Source organism: Podarcis tiliguerta (genome assembly GCF_965153285.1).
Source record: "Podarcis tiliguerta genome assembly, chromosome: 7".
NCBI classification, from domain to species: domain Eukaryota; kingdom Metazoa; phylum Chordata; class Lepidosauria; order Squamata; family Lacertidae; genus Podarcis; species Podarcis tiliguerta.
The window spans coordinates 52,543,725-52,571,434 of record NC_139540.1 but is presented as its reverse complement, the minus strand read 5'-3'; the positions used below and the strand labels follow the sequence as shown (position 1 = coordinate 52,571,434).

At 40.0% G+C, this 27,710-nt stretch overlaps 1 protein-coding gene across 2 annotated transcripts in view; it reads left to right on the top strand.

Moving 5' to 3' along the window:
• NETO1 (neuropilin and tolloid like 1) overlaps positions 1-27,710 on the top strand; it is a 95,604-nt gene that overhangs the window by 49,718 nt on the left and 18,176 nt on the right. For both annotated transcript variants that reach the window (XR_014513653.1, XM_083449820.1), the window contains exons 5-7: positions 11,098-11,139; positions 11,283-11,410; positions 21,652-21,880. Coding sequence is in view for 1 of the 2 variants with exons in the window: in XM_083449820.1 (XP_083305946.1) it covers positions 11,098-11,139; positions 11,283-11,410; positions 21,652-21,880 (399 nt within the window). In the remaining variant the exon portion in view is untranslated. The remainder of the gene's footprint in view (positions 1-11,097; positions 11,140-11,282; positions 11,411-21,651; positions 21,881-27,710) is intronic.

Here is a 27,710-nt window from a genome sequence, read left to right as displayed (position 1 = left end):
TTTATGAAATAATGAAACTAGCTGTTGCAAGAAAGACTGAGCTGTGGCCACTACATGTCTCACATATCTTTCTGCCTTGCAAAGTATAATACAAAAACAACAATAATAAAAATCAAGTCCCACTCTGTGAGTCAGTCTGTGAATGCTGGAGTAAACTGTAAGGGAAATTAGAAGGTTCCCTTACTGAAGGTTAATAACAAGATAAAGAATCCAATGGTGTTTATTGATTCTAAGTGCAAAGTAGAACTCACTATAAAGAAGTCTCTTCAATAGAATTAAACTCAGTACGCACATAGATACAGCAGTGTAAAATCATCAAACCCTCCCTTCATTATGTTAGTTTATTCAGCCATAAAGCATCATTTAAGTGACACTAACCAATTAGCAATTTACACCTTTTGACATGTGCAGTTAGTCCCTTTTGTTGTTACCATATTTTATACCACCAGCTATGCAAGAGTGCTTAATCTGCATTTCTCTTTGAAGCGTCTACAGCATGATTTGTTGCATTTTCCAAGTCTCCTGATGACTCTGAATGTTTCCTTATCTGTAACATTAGCATGCTTACTCCCTTCCAATAACATCAAACATGGCTTTGCCCTCTTTCCACCTAGCAGTTTCTCTTCAAGACAACTTAACTAAATGATTTAACTATTTTGGTCCCTACAGCAGCATGATGGGAGCACATCACATCAATATTAGTAAATGGCAGCACTATGTTTCCTATTGGACTGGTTCACAAGGCACAGGAAGCCAAACAATGGCTTCCAAAGGCTTTGAAAAGGTGAAGGCTCCTGGAAAGGAGATCACAGCTGTTATTCTTTTTTATGCTATGCCGTACTGAGTTAAGCCAATGTCCTCTGAGCTGGGACTTTTGGTTACTGAGAGTTCATGGTTAGTGAGAAGGGAGTTTAAGCATGGGTCCTAGTTCGGAAAATAAGCTAAGCCAAAAACCACCATAGAGCTAGCAAACTACAGTTCCCAGAATTCTTCTTTTTTGCCAGGGAGTGGGGGGAGAGAGAAGGTGCTTTAAATGTGTACACAGCATAATTGCTTATGGTTACAGTGTATGAAAGCTGGACTTCATATTCATTTAAAGTCCATTTATTCGGATGGGTATGCTATGAGTATAACTTATAGAATCATAGAATTGTAGAGTTGTGAGGAGCTCAAGGGTCATCTGATCCAACCCCCTGCAATGCAGGAATCTCAACTAAAGCTCCAAAAAAGGAGAGTCCACCACTACCCAAGGGAGTCTGTTCCACTGTTGAACAGCTCTTATAATAGAATTAGAAGGGACTGTGGGTTAAACCACAGAGCCTAGGACTTGCCGATCAGGTCGGTGGTTCGAATCCACGCGACGGGGTGAGCTCCCATTGCTTGGTCCCTGCTCCTACCAACCTAGAAGTTCGAAAGCACATCAAAATGCAAGTAGATAAATAGGTACCACTCTGGCGGGAAGGTAAACGGCGTTTCCGTGCGCTGCTCTGGTTCTCCAGAAGCGGCTTAGTCATGCTGGCCACATGACCCGGAAGCTGTACGCCGGCTCCCTCGGCCAATAAAGGAGATGAGCGCCGCAACCCCAGAGTCGGTCACGACTGGACCTAATGGTCAGGGGTCCCTTTACCTTTACCTTTAAGAGGTCATCTAGTTAAAGTCCCTGCCAATGCAGCATCCCTGATAGGTGGCCATTCAACTTCTGATTACTAACTGCTAAGCTAACAAATAAGAGTCTACCACCTTCCATGACCGCCTTTCCCACTGCTGAAGATCTCCTACCATCAGCAAGTTCTTCCTATTGTTTAGTCTACATCCCTTTTCTTGTTAGTTGAACCTATTGGTTTGGGTTTCACTCTCGGAAGCAACATAAGAAAAATTACTTCCATCATCTATGTGACAGCTCTTCAAACATGTTAAGATAGCTGCCACATCACCTCTAACCATCTCTTCTCCAGAATAAACATATGCAAGTACATCAACCATTTCCCACCGGGCTTTGTCTTCAAGCTCCTCACCATCTTTTTCACTTTCCTCTGAAAAGTTTTTTTGAATGGGTGAGATGCACTCATGAACTCATAATGTATCTATGAGTGCTAGTCAGGACAGCTGTGTGCCTCTGAATACTAGCTCTGAGGAACAACAGTGAGAGAGAGTTGGTATGATTTTGCTGGGATAAAAGTGTGATATGTATGTGGTTGCCTTAGGTCAGTTGAACAAGACACTTCTCCATGCAGCTGAGCGGTAGCTTGATTTCAAAGGGCTTTACTGTGATCTTAGGCACTTGTGGTAGGTATTTTTGGCTGTAAATAAAAACCCTGCACTGTTAGAAAATGATCAAAAGGGGAGAAGTGGTAGAAATTTCTGTCGCAGCATTTTAAAGCACTATTCAGCAATTATGACAAACCACATGTGGTTGTTTCTGCTTGTGTGTTGTTGTTGTTTTGGGGTTTTTTTAGGGAAATGTAGCAGATGGGGGACTGTGAAGCTTTTTAATGGTAGCATTGGGAGTGGGTAATAATTGGCCCTTAAAATCCCCCCAGTTCCAGGACCTGGACAATTTAATTCAATACAGTCAATCTAAATTAATGCAGGAACTAAGAAAAGATTTATATAACTGGGGAAGTTTAAATCTCTCTTGGGTAGGAAGAAGCTCCATCATAGAAATGAGCATTATGTATTGCATTTTGTTCTTCTTATTAAATACCATGTTGAAAATGGATGATTGTTGAATTTAAAAAATGGCAGAATCTTCTGTTAAATGTTATGTAGGTAGGCAGTAAACCCAGACTTATGTCAGAAATGTTCTATCAGCAAAATAAAATAAAATCAGATGGCTTGGCATTGTGAAGGACAGCAACACCACACTCCAGTGACAACCCAGTGGGGTAGCTCATTAGCAATGTGTAACCTGTCCTACTTCTCTGTCCTCCCCACTGCCAGCTGCACCTAGGCCTAGGGGTCCTGAAGTCCCATTGACCCACAGTGGTCTACTTGGGAGTAGTGGAGACTGCCTGCCTAATTCTAAGTGTACTACCTGACCGCTTCAGTCCCTCAGCCCTCCTGATCCCCCCAATTTATACCATCAGTGTAGACAAGTTAAGCAGTCTGGGATCAGGGAGAACCAAACCACCCTTGAGTGTGCCCAGAAATATAACTAAGCAATTTATTTCAGGTGGAGTATAAAAAGAGGAGAAGCAGCAGCTATGTACACCTATGCAGAAGCAGAAGCAAAACAAAACACCAAACCAGAATATTGATCTGATTATATATTAGGCACAACATAGCAAAACACATTCTTATGGTCACCTCTGATAATGGTAGGTGGATGAGGGACAAAAGAACACAGGAACTGTATTGATACTTATGGTCCTGTGTGCCCAGGAGACCTTGAGGGACAGGTTGCTAAGCTGAACCAATCACAAGGCAGGCACGTATTTCAGGAAACTGAGCTTAACATCTTTGGAAAACTGGGATATGTCGTTGTTCAGTATTGTCAAAGTTGTCCAACTACTCTATTCCAAACTCAAAAATAGAAAGCGTAATGCTGGTGGTCAACAAAAAAGGTTTAAATACTGTCTCACGACAAATTTTTAAAAATGTAGTATAAACACCAACAACTGGGAAATACTTGCCTGCCAGTGCTCCAATTGGAGAACAGCATTTACCAAAGGTGTCATGGGCTTTGAAGACACTCAAACTCAGGACGCAAGGGAGAAATGTGCTAAGAGGAAAATCCATACCGTGATCAACTCCTGCCCGGAAACCAATGTCCCCACTGAGGAAGGACGCGTGGATCCAGAATTGGCCTCAAAAGTCACCTACGGACTCACTGTTAAAACCATGTTTATGGAAGACAATCTTACTCAGTTATGAGTGATCACCAAAGAAGAAGAAGAAGATTGTTGAAGTTGTCCAACTTCCCTGCCAGTCTTTCCTCTGCATCTGTATAGGAGGGGAGACATGACTTCCTCATTTGGACAAGATGGAGAACTAGAGAACTTGCTCTTCTTCAAAGGCCAAGCTAAGAGAGAGTTTGCCAACCCTCATAGGTCCCTCGGCAAATTGGATTTTTGAGTCAGTGCCATGGACATCACCTCCTCTGGTTACTTCTTTCCCCCATTCCTTGGAACAGCCCTCTTCCAATGAAATACAGGAAATACACATGCACACAAACTTCGCTTTTCCAAGGGACATTGGTGAACGTCAGATCCAGTAGAATTAATCTGAACCTTGAAAATCACAGAGTTGAAAGAGAAAGGAAAATGGCACCATTCTTCCAACTTCCTCCTTCAGCTATGCACTTTTCAAGGGAGTAAACTCTCACCACCTGATAAGCAAAGGGGCAATAAGTTGGGGTTGGGGGCTAAGAGACTTTGGGAATGCTAGGGAAGACTTCAAGGTCACAACTGCATCTATAGACACCAGTTTCCCTGGGTTGTTTACATGCCAAGAGTAATAATAGTGGTCTGGACTGCAGGGTTGACATACATTCACAATATCTGAATACACACTATACATTTAAAGCACCCCCCCAATAGATTTCCAGGAACTGTATTTTTAAAGGGTCCTGGGATTTATAATAATAATTTTATTATTTGTACCATACCCATATAACTAGGTTGCCCCAGCTACTTTGGGCAGCTTCCAACAGATATAAAAACATAATAAAACATAAAACATTAATTATAGTGCTATGAGGGGAAATTGCAGTTCCCAGAACTCTTTGGGGGAGGGGGAATATGCTTTATTTAAATATGCTGTATGGTGTGTACACAGCCACCATATGTATGCATCTTCTTGCATACCAAACAGACTAAATAACAGTACTGGATTAGTCTGCAGAGTTATATTCTCTTACCCTATCATAGTAACCGGACTCAAGTAACCCCTGATCTGCCAGCCCTTTTAAACAACTTTTTAAAAACCACACAGCTAGCACCGCTCCCCTAAATTTCAATCATAGCTGTGATTTCACTAATCAGCTAAAAATGATGCTTGGTGAGAGTAGGCTCGTTTCTCACAAAATGAGTGAGCAGAATAGGTTCTGCATATTTGGTGTCATATCTCTGATTCTACAAGGGGTGAAGGCTTCTTTTTTTTAAAAAAAAAAAGGACAATGGGAATTGGGACCTATTAATGGTACAACAGAATGTATCTACCAGGGTAAATAGGTTTATCTTCAGCATAGACCAAAAACTCTAATGAAGGTGCCAGACATACCTCTGTGAGGAAGGAATTCCACAAATTAGAGGCTGCTGCAAAGAATGCCCTCTCCTGGGTCACCACCACCCAAACTTCTGAGAGCAGTGGAACTACCAAGAGACCCTCTCCATTGATCTTAGCACACTAAAGGGCCTATATAGACAGAAGTGGTATTTCAGATATTTGGGGCCTATTTGGGTTCAACAGCTGGAATTGAGCCTAGAAATGAACTGTCAATCAAAACTTGATAAAACCAGGCTAATCAATCAGTATGGCAACCCTAAGTGTACATTATTGTTGCTGTAGTGCTTAAAAACGCCTGTTTTAAAATACAGATTTTATATGGCTTTATACACTGGAAGGTTCTCAGTTGGCCAGGGCTCTTTGTGGTGTGTCCACATCAAATGACTTACGGTCAGTACTTAACTGAATTGCACACAGCAAGTCAACCAAAAGTAATTAGCTATATTGTATGTAATTTCTTGCCTAGTTTACCAGTCTATGCTTACAGGCATTGTTTTGGATTTGTTTTTTATAGGGTTTAAGGCATCCTTGGTTTTAACAAATAGCCTTTTGCAATAACATCAAGTCCTGATATGGCAAAAAAAATAAAAAGTGTTCTGGGCAGCTATGGTTTGTTTCCTCAAAATAACGAACATACTTCACAAATGCCTTTGAAAATCAGGCCAAGCAGCTTCCTTGCTTCCAGACGGAAGATTTAATTAAAGCCCTGCTGGGACAAATGAGCCTTTGCTCTGACTTTGGTTGCTTTTGATGATGGGTGAACTCCTCAGGCATGTATTATGCAGCAAGTCAGATAAGTTCATCATTGTGGCCACTTCTTGACATACTCTGTGGCATTATTAACTGGAAGTCATTGTTGCATATGTTAGGTCATTGGTGGCCCATAAGTCAGCGCAGCAGACTTTTGCAATGTACCAGGATGGGACTAGATGGCATTGTGAGCCAGTCTATAGTCGGGCCTTCATTTCTGCCTATCTCGTGCTATGCTCACTGCTAAGCAGTTCATTAGATGAAGTAAAATCCTGCTGTGGTGCTGAGGGCCAATATATTCACATGTGCTGCAGTGGTATTTTCCTTTACTGTGTGGTTGATGTGGAAATGTTGACTTCTATTGCACTCAGTGATGTCTCCCTGTCTATTTATATTTCACCATTGATACAGCAATGCAGATGTTCACAAACTGCATGACTACTGTGCTGGTCTCTCGGGAGCTGTCAGGGCTTGAAATAGTTATAATTATGCAGTGGAAACTTAGAGGGGGGAAACGCAGTTCCTGTAGGCAGGATTCCCTGGCTTCAGCCGTGATGTATTCCTGTTAATGGGCTGCAGGCAGGCAAATTTGTCAGGTTATAACCCAGATTACCCTCCTGCCTGCCTTTTTATTTTTCAACAGGCCTTCAGCTGTTACAAGAAAGGACAACCACAGTTTCCTTGCAATTGACACATTTCTTCACTCTGGTTGTTACTCTTTTCCAGTAGCTAGAACCCTGACCCACTGCAAGGTTTAAAAACAAGTAAATAAATAAATAAACAAAAAAATAACATTCTGACAACAGCCTTTGAATTTTGGCAAGTTTTTCCTTCCTGTAGGACAGGAGCAAGGCTTTTTTTACAGGAGGAATTTGTCAGAACTCAGTTCCAGCACCTCTCAGGTGTTCATGGTGCATTCCAGCACCTCTTTTTCTAAAAAAAATAGCACTGGACAGGAATATCCAACACAATGTCCTGCAGAAGTGGTTGTAGATATGTATTGTTTTGTGCTGCTTATGCAGGAACTCATGGAAAACTGAGTGAATGGTAAATCAGGCTTTATTCTTAGTGAGGCCTAAGAGTCTGCCTGCATAGAATGTAATTTCTCCCACTAGGATACACCACTGACTCAGATCTGGCCTCTTGGGTCATAGCTGTTTCTCTTAAAGGAGCCACATGCCAGATTTTTTTAAAAAAAATTATTAGTGAATAATGTATATATTACATAATGCAACTCTTATCATCCTTAATCATTGCATTTTCTGGCTTAGGCTGACGGGAGTTGTCATCCAATAATAGCTGGAGGGCAACACGTTGGCTACCCCCACCATGGGAGCATATCATATTTCCTGCGAAAATGTGAAAACAGCAGCAGATTAGTCCCCTGAAAATAGCAGCATCAGCCAATTTTTATGTGCACTTGTTTTAGTGAAAACCCCAGATACCAAAATTAATCAGTTCCCCTCTTATTAATGTTCCCAGTAATATTGAAATCCCAAATATGGAAAGAAATTCAGCAGAGGAGGATTTCATAAGTAGCTCTGCTGTTAAAGGTATGCAAAATAGACGGTCCGATCTTACACATAGCCACATGCTCAATGAATGGGATATAGTAGTGTTCCCACTAGTGGCAATAATGGCCTAGTTCCCACTTTATTAGCACAGGATGGGTGTAATTGAAAAGTGCACTTTGGTGTTGCACCACCTATCTTTAAGGAAGATGTGTGGAATGTCCCCTTTACTCTGGTAGCAGGGTGGACCTTGATATCTCAGTCAGAGGCTCTAGTTATGTATCTACTTCCCAGATCTGTAAGATAGGTGACCACAAGACCTTTGGAATTCCCTCCTAGCACATTGACAGTAAACAGCTACACTTCAGATTTTGGGAAGGCTTTAAATGCTCATTTGTTTCAATTGGCCTTTTCTGGCTAGATCTACACAGCTATAAAAAAACCGCATTGAATATGCTCTGCAAAAAACCATTGTAAAGCTCACAATTGAAAATATAATTGAGTTGCTATTTCAGCTCTACAACATTCATAACCCTGTATTTGACTAATGTAGCTGAGTCCCCTGATTATTTTTTGTTATAATAGAGGCTGGAATACTATAATTGTAGTTTTTATGAATTCTGGTTTTAGTAATGTTGGATGGTAGTTTTTATTGTTGTAAGCCACTTTTTGGGTTTCCCCCACAAAAGCTGCATATAAGTATTTTTTTAAAAAAACTTTTTAAAAAAATATCATATGATCTTTCCAATAAATGTGTTTGGCAAATTCCAGATGTTACCAGGTTTTCATTTTGTTTCCTTATTGTGGAATTGCACTATAGTGATAAAGAATTAGGCTTTGGCTGCTGCACAGAGAACTGTGTCAGTTTATTGGTCCATCTAACTCAGTATCAAGTGAGTAGCAGGTGCACAGACACATGGCTGGGAGACGTAAACAGTGAGGTCAGAAGGATACGAAATGCAGAAAACTACAGATGCTATTAACAGTGGCCATTCACAAAAACAACAACAACAACCCAGACATTCTGTCAGGCATGTGCTAAGCCAATTCACACATGTAAAGGTAAAGGTACCCCTGCCCGTACGGGCCAGTCTTGACAGACTCTAGGGTTGTGCGCCCATCTCACTCAAAGAGGCCGGGGGCCAGCGCTGTCCGCAGACACTTCCGGGTCACGTGGCCAGCGTGACATCACTGCTCTGGCGAGCCAGAGCCGCACACGGAAACGCCGTTTACCTTCCCGCTAGTAAGCGGTCCCTATTTATCTACTTGCACCCGAGAGTGCTTTCGAACTGCTAGGTTGGCAGGCGCTGGGACCGATCAGCGGGAGCGCACCCTGCCGCGGGGATTTGAACCGCCGACCTTTCGATCGGCAAGCCCTAGGCGCTGAGGCTTTTACCCACAGCGCCACCCGCGTCCCTGTAGTGTGATTCAAAACCCATTGTGTTTTTTCAATCCACAAATGATAGCACATCACAGCTATCCCTCTGGACACAGTTTCACAATTACTAAGCACTGCTTCTGGAAAGGAGGATGCAGTAGTACAGTACTTGTACGGATGGTGGTATAGGAGACAGTGTGGTGTTTTGGGGCAGTTCTGGATTCTAGTCCCTCTTTAGCTATGAATCTGACTGGAGAGGTTTGAGTTAAGACTTTTTTAAACAAACAAACAAACCAAGCTTTGAGATTTTTTTTGTTTTTTACAATCAACTGGTATCTAGATTGCATGAAAACAAACAAACAAACAAATAAATAAAGCACCGTATTTTTCGCTCTATAAGACGCACCAGACCATAAGATGCACCTAGTTTTTGGAGGAGGAAAACAAGAAAAAAAATATTCTGAATCCCAGAAGCCAGAATAGCAAGAGGGATCGCTGTGCAGCGAAAGCAGCGATCCCTCTTGCTGTTCTGGCTTCTGGAATAGCTGCACAGCCTGCATTCACTCCATAAGATGCACACACATTTCCCCTTACTTTTTAGGAGGGGAAAAGTGAGTCTTATATTGCAAAAAATACAGTAAGTCAGTGTCTTTCAACCTAACCTACACTACAAGGTTGTTGTGAGGACAGTTGTGGCATGGCCTCATGTATGCTACACTGAGCTGCTTGGAGGCAGAGTAAGCATAAAATTCAATAAACACATTGTACTGTATGCTCTTAAACAGATTCCAGTATCTACGGTAATTTCTATAATTGCACATGTGCATTTTCTTTATCTGCACATTTTGAAACATTATTTCCAAGGCTGACATACTGCAGTGTAATTCTGACGGGTGACAAACAATGTAAAGTTAATAAACTCATTGAACCAATTTAAAAGTATTAATCATCAATTTTAGTAGGCTGAATCCCAGTAGATTTCTGTCAAGTTTTCTAGGCCAGCAATTTTTTGTGTGTGATGGGGGTGGGGGAGAGAGGAATAGCTGCTTATGAAGGTGAAAAATCAGACATGCCTGCAAAGAAGAAGGGTGAATAAGTGTATATTTATTTATAAATATTTCAGATTTGGTTTTTTTCCTCATGCTGTATCCTGAAACCTGGCTGCTGCTTATAACAATTTCAAAATGCAAGCATAAAATTAGTTCTAAGTGGTAAAGCATTCACAACATTCTAAAAGCATTCTGGAGGCTACCCAGACTTTTGCAAATCGGTGGTTTTCTGTGTCTCTGAAGCAGTCAGTCATTGATGAGAATGCCTTGCTACATAACTTGAGCACCTGCTTTCTTGAAGTAATGGGCAACAGGATTCTCCACTATGCACTAAAACCTCTTAACCCATACCCTTGCTAGCAAATCTCAGCACCAGCATCACATTATCTCATATATCACCAGACCAATTGGAGACCCAGCAGGCATCAATTAAACATTTGATCCCTATCAGAAGACAATTAAATGGTGAGAGCTTTGTGGTCTCAAAAGACTTTTACATATCAGTGCTGTACCTGTTCCAAACGCTTCCTGTGGAAGCATAAGTTCCAAGAAATCACACACTTATAATACTACAGAATTGGTGATCCCTTATCTTGTACATTTCAGTCCTGTGCCTGTTTTGATCATTGCATTCATCCTGTATCAAGATGAAACATCTACTATTTGTAACCTGTTCTCTGAATATAAACGAAAGCTGAAAGTAAGTTTTGCAACTCTTGTAACTGATATGGTTGTCATTTAAACAAAGCATTGTCTACAAAGTGGGTAAAATTCTGAAGGAACCTTTCTTGTCCCTGAAGCATACTGTATGTGTATTGTTGGTATTAATATATATTTAAATGCCTAATCTGTTAATGGTGAAACTGGTGAAACTGGTAATGGTGAAGTCTTCTTTTAGCAAGTGTTATTTTCACGGGAGGGAAAACTTATTATCACAGCCAGTTGTTCATATAAATGTGTGTGTGGGGGGGGGGGAGAGAATCAAATTCAGCTTATTTGAGCAATTTATTGTGCTACATTATCCTTCAGTGGGTGACTTTGTTCTTTAAAAGCAAGTCACATTCTTGAATGCACATTAGTAGCTCTTTTCTACAGGGGGTCCCCTAAATAAAGACTAAGCTAGTTTGCAACTGAATTTTTGAAGAAAAAAAATTAATTGTTTCTTCCTTAATTTTATTTTAAGATCCGGATTTCAAGGACCTTGGGGTTTTGAAACCATTGCCAGGTTGGTATGTTCAGTGTTTCATAACACTTGGAAGTCTTCAAATTTTAATTGAGATATCTATATCTATATATAGATATATATTTCCTTTCCCCTCCACCTTCTTTATTGGGTTTGATTTTGTTGTTGTTATTGTTGTTACTCAGTTTGTGAGTTTGAGATGGGAGGATCTGAAGGAATTGTGGAATCTGTGCAAATTGGGAAAGAAGGGAAAGCTTCGGACACCGAGGCAGTTGATTGTAAATGGTACATCCGAGCACCACCAAGATCCAAGGTCAGTCCTGTTCCATTCTCTGATTTGGGGACTTAATTTAAAGAAGTGGCTTTACTAATACAGCATTTATTACTTTGTACAGACAGGCTTTGCTTAATATGACTTGCACCATTGAACCTGTAAACTGTTATTTTCCTTTAAAAGATGGAAAAGCAATTTGTCACCACACAGAATAATAACCGTCACGTGTTCTAAACCATGATTTGGGCTGTATAATAAATCGGTCATTTTGAGCTAAAGGGATGTTTTAGATTTAGGTGGGTCCTTCTAGTTTGTTCACAGCACAGCAAATGCACTTTCCCCCTTTCCCTTCCCCCCAATTTCTTGCAAGGAATTCATTCTTCTATACCTCATTTTTCCAGCACTTAAAGAGTAACATTTTATCACTGGGACAAAGATGGCTTATTATTAGAACATAATAAGAGCCTGCTGGATCAAACCCATGGTCCTTCTAGTCCTGTTCTCACAGTGCCCAACCAGATGCCTATGGGACCTGACCCACAAGGGCATTTTCTTCTCCTGTGGTTTCCAGAAGCTGATATCCAGTAGGATACTTGCCTCTGATGGTGGAGGCAGAACATAATCAATGGCTACTAGCCTTGATAGCTATTGTTTCTGTAACACTAGAAAATATTCAAAGCACTAGAAAATATTCAAAGCACTTCATAATCAGTTTCCTGTAACTCTTCCAACAGTTATGCAAGGCAGATCGCTAATGTTATTCTCGAAGCACACTTGGGGAGCTGAAGATGGTATACAGTGGTTTGCCCAAGATCACCTGATAAGTTAAAGGGAGAAATGAGACTCAAACTAAGAACTTTCTGATTTGTAGGTAGCTCAGTTAATTGTGCTTGGTAGTGCTGTGCAGGGCTGGCCCATCCATGAGACCGGGGGGGGGGGGGGGACAAGTGCCTCAGGCGACAGGATCCACAGGGGCAGCAGATGCCAATGAAGATATTTATTCCTACCTTGTTCCTGATGTAGATCTTCACTCACTCCTTCTTCCCTAGCATAGGGAACTGCCATTTATTTGGTGGTTCACCTCAAGTAACAATATGCCCTGGTGCCGCAAAATTTGTCTGTGAGTGTGTTGTGGTAGATACGTATGTGCTTCAGAGTATCGAGCTATGTTGCAGACCAGACCACGTGTATCTAATCTTTTTGTGAACTTTTATTGTTATTGTTTTACAGCCAATGTGTACAGTTGCACAGCTAAATGTCCCACCACCTTATTTTAACTATTCAGAAGATTTATATTGTCTAGCACCAAGGGCATGTGTCTACCATTTTAAAAGATTGTAGTAGATACGAGTGTGCTTGCCCTTGCAACAAGTCTAATCTCTGTATCTCACTTTGTCTGTCTCTACCACTCAGATCCATTTTGTATAATGTAATACTAAACGGAAAACCCTCTTTTAAAATACGCAGTTCCACTTTTATCACAGGCTTTTCCACTTTCAAATCTCAAATCTGGAACATGTCTAGTTTGATATAAAAGGCAAAAAGAAAAAGGATTCTGGACTTTATTGATTTTTCAGTTCTGTCTCTGCTTTTATTTAATCAACTGGAACAATGGTAATAAATTTAAAAAGGTTAACAAAAAAATCCTATACATATCTACACAAAAGTAAATTTCATATATTTTAAGAGAGCTTACTCTGAGCTAAGAGGCATGAGATTGCAGTATCAGTCAAGAGGACCTACTTTTGAGGAGACTTGTATATGATTGCCCTGTAAGGCTGCAATCCTATGCATGTGTAGTTAGGAATAAATCACATTCTCCTTAATTAGTTTACTTTTAAGTAGATATGCACATGTCTGATAATGTGGAAGCTCAAATCAGTAACATTATTTGCTATCAGTCTTATATTTTATTGTAAGTTATAATTCTTATGTAGTCGTGTGGTGGCATGCTATATGGAAAATGGAGATTAATTAGTCAGGTGTTGTGTTTTTGTTTATTTATTGTGACATTCATATACCACCACATATCCCAAAGTTCTCTAGGTGGTCCAAAATAAATAGTTCTATGGTAGGCTGATTTTAAATATACTTTGGGGATTTTTATTCTGCATGACTCTAGTTATTTTGATTGGAAATCTTCACCTGTAGATTACAATGCAAGTTCTTTTAATTGTGCTGGAGGAGCTGAAACACACACACACACACACACACACAGGAATTCAACATTGAGCTATTCCAATCAGTTCATCTGCATTACAGCTTGCCAAATGGATCAATACTCCCTCCTTTCTCACAGTGTTCTGGGGCTTCTTCTCCCCCACCCAGCAAATTTAGGGAATGCAGTGGAGAGGAGGGGGGGGGGGAGGCAACAATGCACAAGTGGAAGTCCTTTCACAGGGCTTCTGCTGACAAGGCTGAATAGGTAAACCCGCCCTGAATATCTATAATAAAATTGAGGGTCTAGTAAACAGGATGCACCAAGGCCTGGGGGCCTTCTTTTGTTTATTTATATGGAAATAATGAAAACAGAGCTAAAGCTTTTCTTGGAGCCATGCCATAGTACCAAGGGTCATCTCCCCACATCCTCCTTCCACATTGCTCATATAAAAATAGCTCCCCTCTTCTCTGCCTTCACATAGAAGTAATTTTTTCTTTATTTTTGTACTGAATGCTTGTTAGTGTAGCCCAAGTTTCTCTGCCTGGCAGTCTGTACTTTATTAAATAAGCACTTGCTAGTGAATCTTCCTCAGTTAACTCCTTTGGGGATGAAGTGTAGGACTTTTTTTTGTCTCCACAATCAGGAGGAGATATTTCAGGGTAGAACTATACATTATTCCTCCACCGTGTGTCTTCAAAGCCCTGTGGCAGCAGCTGCTTCACATAGGTGGCACTTTCCATCAGGTGAACAACAGGCAGGAGGGAAAGCCCTCATCCAGAGTTTTTCTCTGTCAACTCTCTCCCAGCCACTTTCTAGCCCTATGCTCCCTACTGGTGGTGGAGACCTGGAGAGATAAACAGAGGATGAACAAAGAGTTCTTTTGCAAAGGAGAAGATGCATCTAAGCCAGGCATAGGCAAACCCGGCCCTCCAGATGTTTTGTGACTACAGCTCCCATGATCCCTAGCTAACAGGACCAGTGGTCAGGGATGATGGGAATTGTAGTCCCAAAACATGTGGCGGGCTGAGTTTGCCTATGCCTGATCTAAGCTTTGAAGAGAGACATGTAGTTCTCCTCTCAGGCTCTGTCCTTGCTTTTTTAATATATTGCTCAGAATTATTGATATGTATAGCTGCACTTGCTCACAAATGACATTTTTCTTTTAAAAACACACACCACATAAACAAGAGGAAAAAGAGTGCACATACAGCAAACAAATGAAGAGAATTTCAGGTGCAACAAGGGCAACCCTTGCAGGCGATCCTAACAAGATAAAAGGGAACAAAATGCAAGTGAGGATTTCTGATTTGGACACATTCTCAGGATTTCATTGGTTGACACCTGATTAAAGTAACCTTGGCTATGTATGTCAACACTGCCCTGAAAGGCACATTATGCCATTATGCTACTTTAATTCTTCTTAACACTTGGGGTTTATTGGTAAAGAGACTCCAGGATCTACTGGCTGGCTTTTGTGGTCTGAAGCTTGCTGCTGATGATAAGTTAATATGGGCAGATCTGACGCATCCGCTATTTCTCCTATCACCTCATGGGAGATGGCTCGTTCATGGAATGTACATCGCTAAGGTTTTGTAATGAGAAACAACCTGCTGGCCATATCTAACCTGCAGAGCAGTGCACCTTCCTGCAAACTTATCGGGGGAGCTGGAAGAACCTCCCTTATATGGGCAACTTTACTCTGGCTCCCAGTGCTAAATCAGTAAATTAAACGATCCATATCTTTCCCCACTTGCTCTGGTTAAAGGTATGCTGAGGACGCACCTGACTGATCCATCTCATCCATCTCATCTGTAGATGTCATAAGCCCCCAGGGCCTGAGAATAGATCCTTTCTCAATATCTCTTCCAACCAGCTGGCAATGAGAGTAAGCCAGATAAACAACCCTTCACCATTAAGATGCTTCAGATAGTCTGATCAGGGCAGCTTAGCTTAAAATCCCCACCTGGCCACACCAATTCTGCTAGTTTTAATTAGGGGCAGGAGAGAAAATTATTTGTCCTTCCTGGAATACTATGCAAACTAAAATGCAGCTTTTCCATTGAAAATCACACTTCTCTGAGTTTTGTGATGCGGTTCTTCTTCTTCAACAACAACATCATTCTCATATATATATATATCAGGGGAAAGTCTCTCTACAGATAGTAAGTCTTCAGCATTAATCTCTGTTACTTGTTTCCCATTCTTGCCCTCTCCTAGTCAAATATAGATGGTCCAAATACAGACTAGATTAGCAGACAAGACTTCCAAGCCAGAAAACACGTGTCTGTGAATTTTACCATCTCTCTTTTGGAATTTAAACACTGATTATTCCAATTAGACACGAAGCTATTTGTTTCTCAAACCATACAACTATTAAGTTCTTTGTGGGAAGATTTATAACCATGTGAGTGGATATGTTTTTCTCAGCCCAAATGTAGTTTTCTGCTTTGGATGAAAGAATGGAAAAAATTCAATGAGCTTTTCTAGGATATTGGCTGAGTCTTCTGATGGTTTCTTGACCTCCCCAATCAATCTTGTTGTCAGAACAAACCTTCAGTGACTGATGAAGAAAGAGAATTCATCAAAAGTGATATAAAGAAATTATTATCTTACTGTTACAGAAGTCATATGTTATTCACCCTTTGCAGTGATTCTTTTCTCTTGATGTATGCAGTCAGGGCTTTTTATTGTGTTCAATTTTTTATTTTTTTAAAAAAATAATAAACTCCAGCCTACATTGCTTTTTTCATTATTATGATGAGACTATATCATAAACGTGACAAGACAATAATTTAAACCATAATGTGATCAGGGGCTATAAATTATATGTGCTGCAGCTGCAGTGATGCTTTATCACTTTTGTTGCTAATGGCACTGGCATTTAGCAGTGACATACCAAAGCTCAAGCAGTACCAGCATTCAGCTCCAGAACTTTTCATTTATTTTAGCCAAAACAACATGGAATTGATGGTTTGGAGAGAGGTTTTCAACGAAATTTTCAAGCAGAAGTATGAAAACATAAAATGCGATGGTTGTTTCTTTCCCTTCTGTCACACAATTATGTTTTATAAGATAGCACTTGCAATGCCAAATGCACAAATGCAGGCTTATAAAATACTAGTGCTCTTTTTGAAGCAGAAGCACAAAATATTCGCTGTTGCAGCAACAGACGAACACAGCTTCTTCTCTGATTGTTTCAGCTTGGTTAACAGTAGGTAGTCTCAAGTGGCTGAATCCTGCCATGAATTACACAGTTCTGAATTAGGGCTTCTATCAAAAGAAAAAGCCTAGTGAAGGTGCAGATTCAGGGAGGAACTTTAGGTGGAGGGGAGAGTACATTTGCACTTTAACTTCTGGAAGTAAGAGGAAACATCATGTTTTGATATCCCATTGCAATAGGTCCTCTCTGTGAAATCACCACTTGGAATAATCAAGCATGCCTCCAGAAGACCTGTTTATTGGGCTTTCGTAATCCTGCTTTGCTTGTGCAGAGGCTGTGTGACCCACTGAAGTGGAACATAAAAATATAATTTTAATAATAATAAACCCGAGGTACTGATTGATTTAGATTATTTGCATGCCACCTTTCCACAGTTGGTTCTCCATTTCCAGTTCTTCCAGTCTTAAATCCAGTTCTCCACATTTCTGAAGCTGTTTGCAATGTAAAAAAAAAAAAAAAATCCTGTGAAAATTCTTCAGAATTTTAGTGTGAATTCCTCCTAATAAACAATTCTTTGTTTGCAGTTTTGATTTTAAAGCAAATTATCCAAATACAATGTAGTGTAGTATGTTATTTCCACCAATATATTCCTTTTATGCACATTCCTCCTAATTTACACATATTTTAAAGCATTGTTTAGCTAGAGACCCACATCACAAAGTTCATATAAGTGTGAATTTTGAAGGATGGCTGTATTTTAGTTCTCATACTGTTTCAGACAGTGCAAAATTGATAGATTCAGCTTCAATTTTGAATAAAATCTCTCACCCATTTTTGGTCCAAAGTGGGCTTATTATCAAAAACAAAACAAAAAACCAGTGGGAATTGTGGTGGAAGTTGCGGGGTGGGAGAGTAGTTCACAACACACCAATAAATTCAAGTAAGACAAAAAACAAACAACCATAATTTAACCAGCAGAATAAATTAAATATTGTGAAACAAACAATCTAAACATAATACATGAGTACAAACGAACAATACATGAGCAACTAAATCAACCTAGTACATGAGTACAAAAGTGTACAATTCACACATAGCTTTTTCATGTGTTCTTTTGGAGAGAGAGAGAGCGAAAAGGGAGGGAGCAGGCCTATGGTTGAGCAAAAGACAGTAAATCTGACATGATACATAGGCTAGTCTGTCCACCCCTTTCAAGTTCTACTTTTTTAAAAAAAAAAATCATTATACCTGGGTGGGTGGGTGCGAGCGCACACATATGTATGCACACCTAATGGAAGATAAGCAATTACTGTGGATTCTATGTGTTTGTCACAAATGCATGAAAAGGACAAATGATTAAAGTGGTTAGGATTTTCTCTACTGCACAAGCTTTATTAGAAAAGAATCTATTTTTTGAAAGAAAATATTTTCAAATAATACTGCTTGAAATCTTGAGTCAATTGCACTTGATTAGTAATGTGTGATATGCAGAATAAATACTGCTCTATCTATTATAATGCTGGGGAGGCTAAAGAGCTTGTGGATTAAAGCAAAGTGTTCCATTTTTACAGAGCAACACAAGTAAGAGTTTGATCAGCTTATGCTGCTTTTCTAAAGCTAGCTAGATTGTTCAGGAGTAGGATTCCCTTAACACCAGTTTGTTTGCAACATAATCCTCTCTGTCATGCTTACTAGTGTTATCTCCAGCAGCCATGGGGTAAAAGCTTAGTCTAGCGACTTGAGACTAAGGTTGCAAGTCAGGAACTTTGGGTAATAAAACATACCTCATCTGTATAGCTGTGCTGTTGTCTATCTATTGGTGACTTAATTTCATACCCCCTAGGCTGAGATGAAATGCACTTTGGGAATTGTCATTACAAAGCAAAGTTGGCCAAACATTAATGAAGATTTAAGATGAATATAGGAGGAAAAACAGGATGTACATCTGGGGGTAATGGCATGGCTATCAAACTAGGTGCTAAATTGCTTTTAAAAATTAGTATAAAAGAAGTTGAAGATTGATGAGCAATGACCCCAATTAAGTAATCAATCTAACCAAAAGAAAAGTGTAAATTAGGTAGTGAAATTTATCACGATAGCTCCTTTTATGCATAGGCCTTCTGGCTCCTTGAAGAAGGGACATTGAGGGAGAGACCTCCCTTTTTGGAAAGAGCTGTAGCAGACCCAAACATCTCTAGGAAGATTGGGAAAGATTTTTGTCTGAATACCCTGGAAAACCTCTGCCAATCAATGCAGATCATACTGAAGTAGATGGACCAAAGGCGTTACTCTGTCTAGGTCAACTCCCCATGTTCCTATATTCCTATTTACTCACCTTTCTCTTTTCCTGCTTATACACAGATCATCTCAGAGATGCATCAACATATATGCAGTAGATTCCACCACCCCTAAAATAGTTGCCACAGTTAGTTATGGATAGGCTGAAGGTCAAGTGTCTTAAATTTTGCATCTGATAGTCACCAGTAGAAGACAAACTGGGCGTGGGCATAGCTTAGTTTAGTTCAAATGACTTTGTGAAAAGGCAGTTTTCATCCTTTAGCTCTTGGCTACATAACGTACTGCGCTGAAGTCAGCTGGAAAGACTCCAGCTCACTCTGCAGGGCCCAGTGTAGTGCAGCACAGGGAGTGTGTCAAGCTTAGACAAGAGAAAGAAAGTTCTGATTTCTGCATAGCTACTTGCAGTGGGGCTCTTGGACAAATCTCTACTCTGCTAGATCTAAGTAGGTAACTGTGGATGAAATTCCTTAGAGGATGCTGAGAGCAAAGGAAAAGTGAAAGCCTTTTTGCCTTTGGAACTCCTGCTCTGTCCCCTTCTCTCTCAACCCCCTCATCTTTCTCCTTTGCCTAGCACCTGCTTCTAAATTTCCTTACATTGGTATCCTCTCTGAAATATGTGGAAGTCTCATACATTTCATTGGCACACCCCTCTAAATAATCGGAATCAGACACAGGATATAAGACAGGCACAGGCAAACTCGGCCCTCCAGATGTTTTGGGACTACAACTCCCATCATCCCTAGCTAACAGGACCAGTGGTCAGGGATAATGGGAGTTGTAGTCCCAAAACATCTGGATGGCTGAGTTTGCCTATTCCTGATCTATACTCCATAGAAGCAAATGGTCACATTCTCTCCCCCCCCCTTTCTTTTCCTTTCTTTCGTTTTGGTCATACAATTTACTGGTTATTCTGGGTCAATTGGTTCAATGTACATTTACATTTTTTTTTTAAAAAAAACACACTATACAGATGTGTGACAACTCTGAATAACAGTTAAAGCAAATTTGCTAAAACAATATATTGTTTTAAAACAATAATATATAGTTTATTTTACTATAAAATTGATACAGTTGCATGCAGGAAATCTGATATAATTTGTACAAATTATGTACATTGTATGTAGGGTTGTTTTATAAATTTATTTATTTAAATGTTTTTTTTTTTTAAAAAAAGCTGGCTCTTCAACAACACCAAAAACACACCCAAAGCAGCATGACACGGACATAAAATGGACTGGTAGGGAGGAAATAAGCAAACTCAGGTTCCAGTACTTTGTTACAAGTTCTTCTAATGAGATTTGGGATGGAAACAGTTCAAGGAGAGTAGATACAAAGTTTGCTTGTCTCTCAACTTCATAAGTGTAGCAGCCCTGCAGCCCTTCTTAATAGCCTTCTGCTGGAGCCTGACAGATTGCTTTGAAACTTGGCTTTAAAAATGGTAGAAGACAGTAAATTTTATTCAAATGCACCTGTTTGCATATCTCCTGCACTGGTTGTCTATTTTTGAATACAACTCAAGAGTTTTGTTTTTGGGCCTGTGTATCTGGAAGAATGTATGTTCTTCCCACGTCAAACTGCTTGTGTCAGGTCATGAAACAAGGTTGTACTCCACATGCCCCGCCTTTTGAGGTGAGGTGGGTGGAAACTGGAGAGAAGACATTTTTATTGTAGTACCCTGTTTATGAAATTTCTCTTTTCTTTGCTATTTTTTGATGCTAATCTTTTTTTTTAAAAAAAATCTTCCAACCATCACTTTTAAAGTTTTCAGTTTTGGAGCACAATCATATCAATATCTATTCTAAAGTAAGTCCCATTGAATTAAATGGGATTTACTTCCAGGTAAGTGTATGTAAGATTGCAGCTTTAATTGTTTTAACCTGCTGCTTTTAAGTGCTCACCTGTTCAGTCTTACAGTTGCTTACTTGTTATTTCTGTTTTGATTTGTAACGATTTTCTTCTTATTCTGTGAACTGACTTGGAAACTGTTCATAATATATAAAATGTACGAAATAATTAAGTTATGTCAGTGGAACAGCTTTGATGTTTTACTACATCAGAAATTACAGAGATGTTAACAAGAAGGTGCTTTTTAACCCATTAGAATCCACCCTGCTTGAGGAAATGTGAAAGGAAAACCAATGTCTTATTTCCAAAGGATTCCTGGGTTCTCAAACATTAGCTCTTATACTTTTTCCATTAATAAAGGGATGAAATTGCAATTGTATTCCTGGTTCTTTTTCTCAGAGTGCAAAACCACAATTTTTTAAATGGGACAGTAAAAAGCTTTTTAGCTTTCTGTTCCAGATTCAGTAATACAGAAAGCCTTCCATTTTGATTTTTGTTGTTGCTGTTATGGCTGATTCACACATGCAAGTAATTACTTGATGTGACAGTCAGCAGGTGATGCTCATGCATGTGCGGACCGTATGCATATTTAGAGGGAGAATAAATAGTCATGCAATGGAAATTACTTTTTAAAAAAATATTGCTCAGTTCCATTAATAACCCCACACTTTTCCCAGAGCATAAACACAGCCAGTGTTCGATTACAAACCAGTGGATTTGTGGATTTTTTTTTCTAAAGGGAAATAATGTTGCTGAAATGCCTCTTGTTCCAATGATGGTTTACACTGCCATATTCACTGTTTTTTTGTTTCGTAGATATATTTACGGTTCTTGGACTATGAAATGCAGAATTCTAATGAATGCAAAAGGAATTTTGTGGCTGTCTATGATGGAAGTAGCTCAGTGGAGGATTTAAAAGCTAAGTTTTGCAGCACTGTTGCTAATGATGTGATGCTGCGCACAGGTCTTGGAGTAATCCGCATGTGGGCAGATGAAGGCAGCCGAAGCAGCCGATTCCAGATGCTCTTCACATCTTTCCAAGAACGTAAGGCTTTATCAGGATGTCAAATGATTCAAGTCTTTTTAAAAACCTCAAAAACCTTAATGGTGTTTCTTTCATACAGAGTGAGCACCCAAACATGAAATAACCAAGTAGGGTTTTTTAAAATATCCAATTCCCCACAGGTACAGTACCTGAACATGAAAGGATCCCCCATATGGCATCAAGGAACCTGGATTTTCTACCCTTGATATACACACTTGGTGATACATGCAGCAGGTCTTATGGCAAATGAGCATAGCTGTCAACGTTTCCCTTTTTTTAAGGGAAATTCCCTTATTCCCAATAGGATTCCTCTCAAGAAAAGGGAAAAGTTGGCAGCTATGCAGATGAGGAGCCCAGGCATACATCCCAAATCCCCATCCATAGCACATGGGCTTTTCTCTGAGTTTGCAGAATGGAAGACAGGATGGGGATATGAGCAATGGATGCTACCCTGCCATGTCCATGTTCATGAGCCATAGGAGAAAGACACTGTGGGGATTACTCTGAAGTCACATTCCTCTGAACTGCACCCACTGGATGGGGTGGCTAAAATGGAGTATGGATTTCTAGTGCTTATGGTGACCTTTGTAATTTTGAACAAGCTATTAGGCCGCTCTCCTTATTTCCCCATATTATTTATATACTGAGGGTGGTATACAGAGCTTGTGCAAGAAAAAACTTGCAAATATTGTAGAATTATAGTGATGTTAAGCATTATTTGTTGATATCCACGCTGATACTGTTATCTTTTCCATAAACGAATCATGCTGCAGATAATTAAGTTATATTTTTGTTTTCATTGTTTAAAGCAGACAGATATTGGCCACAGTATAACACACACTTAAGTCCCCTGAAATCAGTCATCTTAAGTGCACTTAACACTGTAATGTCATCTCTTTCTAAAATCAGAAATACAAACTTTGTAGACTATTTCAGAAGTAGCTGCCATGTTACAGAAGTAGGCCATGTTTTGTGGTTTATAGACATGCAGTGTAATCTGGTTCATACCTATTCAGGAGTAAGCCATATGGAGTTCAATGGGACTTATTCCCAGGTAAGTGTACATAGGATTTCAGCCCTAATGTTCCATCTATAGCTCATAATACTTAAATTCATAAAACTTAAATTTCATGTGCTTCAAGACTACTGAAGTCAGCTGGGCTGTGCCAAATGTTATAGTGCAAGCATATATATGTCTGCTAGGAAGTGAATCTTAATTTTCAGTTATCTTACTGCTAGCCAGGTAAGTGTGTATAGGAGTGTAGCCTTATTGTGCAGTCCTATATGTTTACGCAGCAGTGTGTTCTACCGAGTTCAAATGGGCTTACTTCCAGGTAAATGAGCACAGAATTGTACACATTTACTGTGCAGGGAGCTCCACTGAACTCAATGGGACTTACTTCAAAGTAAACATGCACAGCATTCACTGTTAATCAACTTCTTCAAGCTAACCTAATTGTGGATCAACTTAACATAAAATAAAATCTCATTTCCCCAACATCCCTGGGTAACGTTTCAAAGAATTTGATAATTAAAATCTGGGATGAATGTAAGCTGCTCCCAGAGCAAAGCAGGAAGAGCGATTGGAGGGGGGAAAAATCCTTCTATACCATCTGATTCACTTAAAGAGACTATTTTAAGACTAGTGGGATCTAAGGCGGAGTTAGGCTGTAAAATTTCCATAATGCATTGGTACATGCAATAGCCCTGAATAAGGTTGAAATGCATTTCAGTTTATTTTATTGAATAATTTCAAGTTATGTTTGTAATTGTTTATATTTGTGATATAAAATAATTTCATAGTGCCAGATTTATATTCTTTAAATTTGCATTATCTGGGTATGTAGATCCTAGTTGGTAATTAGCTTGTCTCTATTGGGACTTATTTACTTTTTGCTCAGGTTAGGCCAAGAGAAAGTGAGTGGCCCAAGGTCATCCAGTGAGTTTTGTGCCAGTAGAGATTCAGTGCTAGTGCAATTTATATAGATAGTTACAATTAAAGCAAAATATTATGCTTAATAGAATAGAATACCTTTATTGTCAATGTACAACCTGTGTACAATGAAATTAACCGAGCCTCACTCCCTCCCCAAACACTCAATCTCATTGCACTCTGTGTGCTTGTTGCACAACACACCAACCCCGAAAGTCAGTTGCACTATATTATTTTCCGTTCAGCAGCCTAACAGCCCACGGATAGCAACTGTTTTTTAGCCTGTTGGTACAACTGATTATACTTCTATATCTCCTGCCCGAAGGTAGAAGATTAAAGAGGTGCTGGCCGGGGTGTGAATTGTTCCTGATAATTTTTCTTGCTCTCCTAAGGCAACGATCCCTTGCGATGTCATCTAGCGGGCTCAGGGGACAGCCCATGATATCATGTGCTGTGTTCACCACCCGTTCACCACCCTCTGAAAAGACTTTCTGTCTGTGGCTGTGAAGCCAACGTACCACACTGTGATACAATATGAGAGGACACTTTCTATTGTGGACAGGTAGAAGGAGGTCATCAATTGTGGTTTAATATTGTTCTTTCGCAAGACCCTGAGGAAATGGAGTCTCTGCTGGGCCTTCTAACTGCCTGAGTTATATTGTTTTTCCAAGTGAGGTCTTCACTAAGGTAAACTCCAAGGAATTTAAAGGAAGAGACTCTCTCCACACAACCCCCTCCTGATATACAATGGGCTAGTTCCCCTCCCTTCCTTCAAAAGTCCAAAACCATATCCTTTGTCTTGCTAATATTTAAGTGCAAGTTATTCTTTAAGCACCATGTAGATACTTTTTGAACCTCCTCCCTGTACGCTGATTCATCTCCACCGGTAATTAGACCCATTATGGTAGTATCATCTGCAAACCTAATAACTACAGTGGATTGATCAGATGAAATACAGTCATATGTATACAACAAGTACAGGTAGGGACTCAGCGCACATCCCTGTGGGGTGCCAGTGCTGTGCTTCAGGGAGGTAGATGTAACAGGCCCAATCCTAACTGTTTGTGCCCAATCCCTCAGAAAGTCTTTAATCCATTCACAGATGGTAGAAGAAAGGTCTAGTTCCATCAGGTTTTTGATAAGAATGTCTGGAAGGATGGTATTAAAAGCCGAGCTGTAATCAATAAACAGCATTCTAACATAATTCCCTGGTCTCTCTAGATGACTCGCTGCAAGGTGAAAGGCTATAGCTGTGGCATCATCTGTTGACCTATTTCTCCTATGGGCAAACTGATGTTTATCAAAATCTGGAGGAAAACATGTCCTAAGGTTTTGAAGGACCAATCTCTTGAAGCATTTCATCACTACAGATGTTAATGCAATAGGTCTGTGGTCCTTTAGGCAGTTAGTTGCAGTTTTCTTTGGCTGCTTTCAAACATGATGGAACACAAGCCGTTTGCAGAGAGATGTTAAAAATCCTTATCAGGACTCCTGCTAGTTGATCGGCACAGTTTTTTACCGCTATCCCCAGCACCCCATCTGGACCAGCAGCTTTACTGGGATTCACTGCCCTCAGTGCAGCTTTCACTTGATGGTCATATAGAATAAGGGGCTGAGGGTTCTCTGAATGAGAAGTGGTAGTCCCAAGGTGCAAATACCAGCAAACTGACTAGCATGAAGCCTACCTGTGTTTAAATAAATGCATAATAATTTGACATGAAATCTCCTCTGGCATTTTGTATGTGACTGAGAGCAAGTCTCTGAAGATACCTGTTTTAGAGCATCATATTCACTAAATTTGGACTGGATATTTATTTATTTTTGAATCTGATGCATCCTGTTCCACAGGAATTGTGTTTCTTCCTGTTCTTGTATGGTGCAGATTGAAAAGTAATTTAAGCTGCTATTCATAAATCAAGCTGGCTTCAGAAATAATACTCTGTATTACTCTGACGCCATTGCTGTTGTTTATTTCTGTGTTTGAAGCAATCCTGAATATCCAGAATCTGATTCATTTAAATCAAAGGCATCATATTCTGTTACCTTAGAAACAACCCTGACGGCATTGGGGGATTCAGTACTTATGAAAAACTGAAGCGTAAGCACACGGTCACCAGTTCATGCTTGGGATGTAAGTGAGAATATTTTTACAGGGCTTTCAATTTCAAAAAAAGAGCACAGGAATCTTCTTGTTTTCTGCTCTTGAGAGATCCTCTAAGGGATTGCTCCCACCTCAGCTGTATGTTTTGAAACAAATAACATTTTCTTTATATAAATACTTGTCACCAGGTATTATGTATTATTTTGCTGGTTACTAGTCCAGTAGGCACACGCTCTTTTCAGGGCATATGACCATCTTAGCCAAGTTTACAAGTCACTTGCATTTTGGAGCCATATTGTTACCTGCTTGACTGTGCTTTGTGATAAACCCACAGCATTCAGTTTCCTCGGACCACAGCGAAATCTGTATGTGTATTTTGGCAGATCTGGTCTGAAGGACTTAATGACACCATTAGTTGTTTCTGTGTCAGTTGTACTGAATATTAATTGCAAATGATGTGTGCTAGAAAATAAAGCAGATGACTGATATGCCACCAGGGAGGCTTGCTGTATTAATGAGAGCAAAAGTGTGGGAATTTCTGCTTCCGTAGGCACACACCATTCTTCAGGGGACTTCAGGGGGGGGGGGAGAGAGAGAGAGAGAGAGAGAGAGAGAGAGAGAGAGAGAGAAGGTTTGGACCATTCAGAGCAACAGTAGTGGCAGATGGCATTTCACTGTTCTATCAATTGTCTTCATTAAATGTTGCAGTTTGATAGAGCTCAGATAGACGCAGAGGGAACAGGATGGCAGGGGAAGGCTGCCTTAGCTGCTATTTCAAAACACATTTAACACTCTTTCTTTTAGTAACACCCCAAAACTGTAGTTACATCTGGAGAAATAAGCCCCAGGTACTCTTTAACGCTCAGTGCAACATTTGTTATCCAAATGGCCTGAAGAACTGTTTACCAAAAGTTGAATCGGGACTCAAAAATACTCACTAAAGTGTTGCTAGCAGCAGGGTTTGTTTGTGGGTGGGATGCCATGCGGGGAGAAGGGATAAAAACGCTCCACTCACAGTAGCTCCCTTAGGAGTATGACTGGTGCTGATATTGTTATCATTTTGACACCAAGTTAAAATCTGTTTTCCTGCGCATTCAAAGGGCTTTTAAGTTGGTGATAGTTTAGCTCATGGTGCTGCTTTAACTGCCTTTATTTGTCTTTGATTATTTGTCTAATAGCTGGTCATCATATGATGCTTATCTCATGCTCTGAACTCCACTCTGGTGTCTGTAGAAATGTAGGGTTGGCTATAAATATTTCAAGGAAGAAAAAAAAAAAGGGGGGGGGAGCTTAAAACCTAAAGGATACATGTCAGCCCAGATGGTTTTAGAATTCATATCCTTCTTCCTTTTTGTTTCTCAGCATTTCTGTTGACCACTAAATGGAGGAAGACATCTTCAGTGCATAGTGTAGGGCTCTAGAACTTTCCCTTTTTCCATGGACCAGGAAAAGCCTCTGTGGTCGTTTCCTCCTTCAACTTTCATGGAAATGAAGCAACACTGAAGCAGTATGGAAGGACACAAGTATTGAGGAATGCAGGATCTGGGACGTAGGCAGTGGCCAGGAATATATTTACAGGTGCAGCCATATTGGGAAGGGTGCACACCTGTCTGAATGGACATCTGTGTCTGTGGATGAATGCCTGTATTTTTGAACTGCTGTTGACATATGTGAATGGTAATGGTAATAAGGAATATCTGCTTTGATATGTGTCTGCAAATGAGTGTTAAAGGACAAAATGGTTTTGTAATTGGGCCAGAGCTCTATCACCACTCCATATTTTCACAAGTATAATC